Genomic DNA, 6097 nt, shown 5'->3' with positions numbered 1-6097 from the left:
TTTGTTTTTAATCAGACCGGTCTTCCTTTTAATTAGTGTTTTTTTAAATTTATTGGAGTACAGTTGCTTTACAATGTTGTGTTAGTTTCTGCTGTACAGCAAAGTGAATCAGTTATACATATACATATATCCCCTCCTTTTTAGATTTCCTTCCCTTTTAGGTCACCACAGAGCACTGAGTAGTTCCCTGTGCTATATAGCAGGTTCTCATTAGTTACCTATTTTATACATAGTAGTGTATATATGTCAATCCCAACTCGCAATTCATCCCACCCCACCCATTCCCCCTTGGTATCCATGTTTGTTCTCTACATCTGTGTGTCTATTTCTGCTTTGCAAATAAGTTCATCTGTACCATTTTTCTAGATTCCACATATAAGTGATATTATACGATATTTTTCTGACTTACTTCACTCTGTATGACAGTCTCTAGGTCCATCCACATCTCTGCAAATGGCACTATTTCGTTCCTTTTTATGGCTGAGTAATATTCCATTGTATATATGTTCCACATCTTCTTTATCCATTCCTGTTGGTGGACATTTAAGTTGCTTCCATGTCTTGGCTATTGTAAATAGTGCTGCGGTGAACACTGGGGTGCACGTGTCTTTTTGAATTATGATTTTCTCTGGATATATGCCTAGGAGTGGGATTGCTGGGTCATATGGTAGTTTCTCCAGGAATTATTAAAATACTGTTATTAGGAGTTTCCACAAACTGCGCAGCATGGCCAGAAAAAAAAAAGTTTGTTTAAAAATAATATTGTGGGAATTCCCTGGTGGTCCAGTGGCTAAGACTCTGTGCTCCTAATTCAGAAGGCCCGTGTTCGATCCCTGGTCAGGAAACTATATCCCGCATGCCATGACTAAGAGTCCGCGTGCTGCAGCTGAGGATCCCACACGCTGCAACTAAAGGTCCCACATGCTGCAGTTAAGATGCAGTGCAGCCAAATAAATAAATATTTTAAAAAATATATCGTTATTTCCTGAATTCTTGAGATAACTGTTATTTTTTTGGTTTTTTTGCTGCACCACGCAGCTTGCAGGATCTTACTTCCCTGATCAGGGATTGAACGCAGACCCCTGAGTGAAAGGGCTGAGTCCTAACCACTGGACTGACAGGGAATTCCCTGTTCTACTCTACATAATTTCTTTAGTTATAGTCTGGTGCTTTGAACAGTGAACAAAAATTCTTTATTGATAAGGTGAGATTCAATTACGTGCAGGTACACAGAAACTCGCTTGTTCAACCTTCAACTCCTTTCTAGCAAGTCTTCCTGAAGCGTGGAGGCTGGAAAGCTATAAACTACATTTCCCAGATTCCTTTTTGCAGTTAAGGTTGTTCGAGGTCCTTCAGGTTCTTTCCAATCAGATGCACTAAAGTGAGCCTTTACTTTGGAGCCACGTCCTGTGGGAAGGGAAGCAGGTGAGCCTGCGTGGAAGGTGGTGGAGGTGGACATGGAGCTGGCAGCCTCACTCAGCAGTTCCTGATCCCAGCACAGGCAACAGCAATGTGATGCTCCAGTTCTGCAGTGGGGTTTTGGGACATATTTTGGAAGATCGGGTAATTATTCTGTGAGCTACCTATATACCTCAATAAACCCTGTGAGTTTTAAACCACCTTGAGTGAATTTTGTTGCTTGTAGTCAAGAACTGACCACTTCACATTTTAATTACATTTCCTTTAACATAGTCATGTTTCTGGTTTCTTCAGTTTTATAGCAATATATCCTTCCTCAATTGCTTTTCTAAGCCGAGACAATGTCCCCTGTATATAGTTAAATGCTATTTAAAAAGTCAGGGGCTTCCCTGGTGGCGCAGTGGTTGGGAGTCCGCCTGCCAATGCAGGGGACACGGGTTCGTGCCCCGGTCCGGGAAGATCCCACATGCCGCGGAGTGGCTGGGCCCGTGAGCCATGGCCGCTAAGCCTGCGCATCCGGAGCCTGTGGTCCGCAACGGGAGAGGCCACAGCAGTGAGAGGCCCATGTACCGCAAAAAAAAAAAAAAAAAAAGTCAAACCACTATGGCAATTGTTTTAGGATACAGCTATAATTTTATTACAAAACCATTCTTTTGGCATTAGTTGGTTACAGTGATAGCAAGATACTGTGAGTGTGGCAGAGCAGCTCTAATGTAACAACTGCACTCCCTGCTTTCTGAACTGAAATGTAAGTGACTCATATCCTTCACATATGCGTTGCCTGCAAACATTAACGCTGCAAATCCTGACACATACACCGTTTAGGGCAGTTGCTGCTAAGGGGTTACAGTGAATGCTGAAAGGCTACCAAGTTCCTCTGGGGACTTCCTGTTTCTCCTCCCTCCCCTGAATCACTCTGCTTAACAAGAATCAAATCACTAAGAACCGGTCTGAACAGCATTAGCACCCCAGGAGCATCACACTGGGTTCATGTTAAAAAGCAGTGCCCGTGTAATGTACGTTTCACACCACAGGCAAAGGGGATGATCGCTCTGGTTTTTAACTCCTGCGTTAGAGTCTCTTAGAAAAATAAAAGCATCCCATCAAGTTCTTCTAGATGGTGTTATTGCTGTACATTTGTAGGTGGGTCACTTTCTGTGCTGTGTTTGCTTTGAAGGGATCTTCCAATATATCTCCAATATTCCTTTCTTATAGTGTCCTTTTCTTTAGCTAGGATTTCACATAACTGAAAATGAACAACAAAAATTCATTAAAGGAAATGTGTAATTCAATCCCTAGGGCAAATGCATTTGGACTAGTACAGTTTCATTCAGGTCGTGATCAAATGAGATACACCACTAGAGTCACATACTATGTGCACTAGTGATATGGGTGTCACCCTAAACAGCAGAATAGCCCTGCACGGAATTCTGAGTGGCTGTGTTGAAAGGGGCATGAATCGTGTCGCTGGGCAGACCCAGCTTTGAGACTCCAAGAAGAAATCGCTGAGTCCTGCCAGCTTACCTCTAATGCTTTATTAAGAATGTCCTCCTTGTTGTCACATTGGTTTTCTAGCATGTCTTCATAGATGTCCACGAGAAAGGCAATTAGGTAGGGGGAACTGTGACTTGGTTGTAAATCAAGTAATTGATTTAACAGGTTGGGATACTTGGAAAGACCACGATCCTGCAAAATCCTAAAAAAAAAAAAAAAGTTATTCCCAATTTTTAGAAGGAAGAACAAAAATAGTAGAAAGATCAAGAGAAAATGACCCCTGTAATATAAGCAAGAAAAGGAAACATTTTGAATGAGGTTGAAATGAAATGAAATTTTTAAATTAAATGTGAGCTTTATCATACATAATTAAGAGCTGGGTAAAATTAGCTAAAAAGAATAATGAAGTTTAAAAATAATCATTTGTAAGTCAAACTGCAACATACAAAATTAAAGGAAAAAAACTCCATTTTCTTAAAATTAAAAGTGAAGGAAAAAAACAGGAGAGACATTTCTGTGTCTTGAGATGGTTATTCGTCCCTTTAGCTCTCCAGATATTATAGGCCCCAACCTCTGACAGATGTCCAAATGTGACTGAGCTTCATGCTTTGTGCATTTTGGGCCTGTTTCCTTGGAGACCCTTAAGTTTGACAAGGAGCCGGGTGATGTCAGCGGCAAGAGAAACCTTGCTGATTTAAGGAGTGAGACTTGTAACAGGAGATCTCCGGAAATGACAACAGAAAGGGTGGCTATGTGTCTGTGCAATCTGTTTCTAAGTGATTTGTCTTGTCTTCCCATGATCCTGAGCTGAACAGAAACTGGTGTGTGTATTCCGTTCTGTGACATAAAGACCCCAGGATTCATAAATGCAGTTAAAATCGTGTCACTGTCTACTCATGGACTATTCTAAAAACTGTGCTGGTATGTGCCTGGGAGGTTAAGGAAAGGGTAGAAGGTACTGTTCTTAGGTGTTATCATAACGCTATTACACTTCTGCTCTTAGATCCAGAAAAATGGAAAATTCTTTAGTGTCCTTTTGGAATCTGATTATGGAACATATTCCACGATGACTCATGTTAGCAGGTTAAAAAAAAAAAAAAAAAAGCAAAAACAACCTCTTACCCTTTCAAATAGTTCCAAGCACTTTCATTATGTGGTACTAGTTTGATCATTTCCAGAGTGTACCTGTAAGAAAAAGACCACAAATAAACATGTGTATAACTCTGCAAGAGCAGTGCAATAATGAGAAACAGTCTTCCTATGGTGGTGGCACAGCCTGGACATGAGCTTTCACTTATCTCTGCTGGTGGACTTGGTACCTCCCTAGGTTATATCTGAATTAGAGACTCCCTCGTGGCTGCAATGGTCAATTCTTATTTACAAAGTAATACGAAGGCTCAGTTCACAAATGGAAAAGAAGTTAATGTTGGAGACTGCCCTCTGAAGGAAATGTCAACTACAACAAGGAGACTGTCCTTTTTTCGCTGAAGCAATCTTGGGGAAAATGTCTAAGATCTACTTATGCCAGAAAAATCATTACTCATTGAAAAAGGAGAACTAAATAATCTTGGAAGCTATAATAAAAAATAGACAAGCATGGAGATTATATAGACCAAGAATAAAAATAAGAAACCAACAGCATATTTCTTATATTCCAAAACAAGAGTACCTGCAAACTATGATGTGGTTCCATTCCAAATGGATGCTCCCTACTTTTCTCTTCCCCTTAACCAGATTATTAATTGTAATTTAGATCCAGTTACAAAAAATTCCAAGGGAGTTACAGAACTTTGCTTCACTATATACTTGCTCAAATTAGTGACTGACTAAAGTTTAGTAATCTTAGTTTTGTTGCAGTGCTGTTTTAACAGCATTTTTTTTCACAGAAAGTAATAATAAACTCATTCAGCATTATGAAAATTATGAAAATTATAAAAAAGCCTGGAGAAGAGAGTTAATATAGGACACTAGATTGGAGACTGTGTGTGTGTGCTTTTTTAAAATTTAAATCACCAGAACCCTATATATAGAACAGATAAAATTAGAGCCAACTGCCCTGATCCAAGCAGAAGTAAGGGCAAGGGAGATGAGAGGCAGATGTACCATGAAATCAGCTCTTCCTAGGAGCTGTTGAAACAACTTTTATAATTAAAATATGACTATGATCTCATCAGGCTATAAAGATAATAAACATATTCAAATTTCAAACAAGACACTGAGACAAATTAGACAAAGTCAGAAAAGAGGTTTACGGATAGAATATAGAAATTCATGCCAATTCAGAAATTTCTAGATCTTATAACAGCATCTTTTATGCTAGAGCAGTTTTCAACTGGGGGTGATTTGGGCTGGGGTGGGGTTTACTACTGAGCAACTGGGGGTGATTTGGGCTGGGGTGGGGTTTACTACTGAGATATAGGGCATAAAGGCTGAGAATGGAGCCACACACCCTGTAATGCACAGGACAACAAAGACTCATTGGCCCAAACCCTGCACTAGAGTAACATGGCATCTGGGGACTGTTATCTAAAATTTAATGAGATAGTTTTAAAATAAAGCTTCCTAGACACCATGAAATCTGAGTTCTTCTCAATCTACAGTAGCAACAATATTTTAAGAAACTTAAGCCACTACAAAGTAAAGGTTTACTATACACCAGGGGCCCCCAACCCCCAGGCCGTGGACCACTCCCCATCGCTCACATTACCACCTGAACCATTCCCGCCACGGCCCCACCCCCATCCCCGGTCCATGAAAGAACTGTCTTCCATGAAACCAGTCCCTGGTGCCAAAAAGCTTGGGGACCGCTGCTATACACTATATTATTTGTAAATTTATCATTATAGATTTCACCTAAGTATTCTGTCCTATTACTTCCATGAGGGTAGGATTGGGGCAATCTTGATCTTTGCTGTATCCCAACGCCTTTATGCCCTGTATCTCAGCAGTAACATGAGACATGGTAGGCACACAAATATTCTTTTAATGAGTGAACAAGCGAAGATTACTAACTGGACTTCTCTCTCCAATACAGCACGATCATTGTAGCCCATGGTGTTAGAAATTACAAAGTATCTTTGGTTCCAGACAGAGTTATTTCTCACATCCTCTTTGAGAAGTTGGTCTACATAATGCAGCTCATTATCCCAAAGTTTAAATTCCTAAAAGAAAATACAAAATAAAA

General features: G+C 40.1%; 1 protein-coding gene across 2 annotated transcripts in view; it reads right to left on the bottom strand.

The window, feature by feature from the left end:
• Positions 1-2029: 2029 nt before the first annotated feature.
• Positions 2030-6097, bottom strand: part of FNTA (farnesyltransferase, CAAX box, alpha) — a 30552-nt gene continuing 26484 nt past the window's right edge. For both annotated transcript variants that reach the window (XM_032618533.1, XM_032618534.1), the window contains 4 exons: positions 5926-6074; positions 4036-4098; positions 2944-3115; positions 2030-2665 (listed from right to left, as the gene is read on the bottom strand). In XM_032618533.1, coding sequence (XP_032474424.1) covers positions 2543-2665; positions 2944-3115; positions 4036-4098; positions 5926-6074 — 507 coding nt within the window. In that variant the 3' untranslated portion in view covers positions 2030-2542. The remainder of the gene's footprint in view (positions 2666-2943; positions 3116-4035; positions 4099-5925; positions 6075-6097) is intronic.

Source organism: Phocoena sinus, chromosome 21 (assembly GCF_008692025.1).
Source record: "Phocoena sinus isolate mPhoSin1 chromosome 21, mPhoSin1.pri, whole genome shotgun sequence".
NCBI lineage: Eukaryota > Metazoa > Chordata > Mammalia > Artiodactyla > Phocoenidae > Phocoena > Phocoena sinus.
This window is presented reverse-complemented; position numbering and strand designations above follow the sequence as displayed.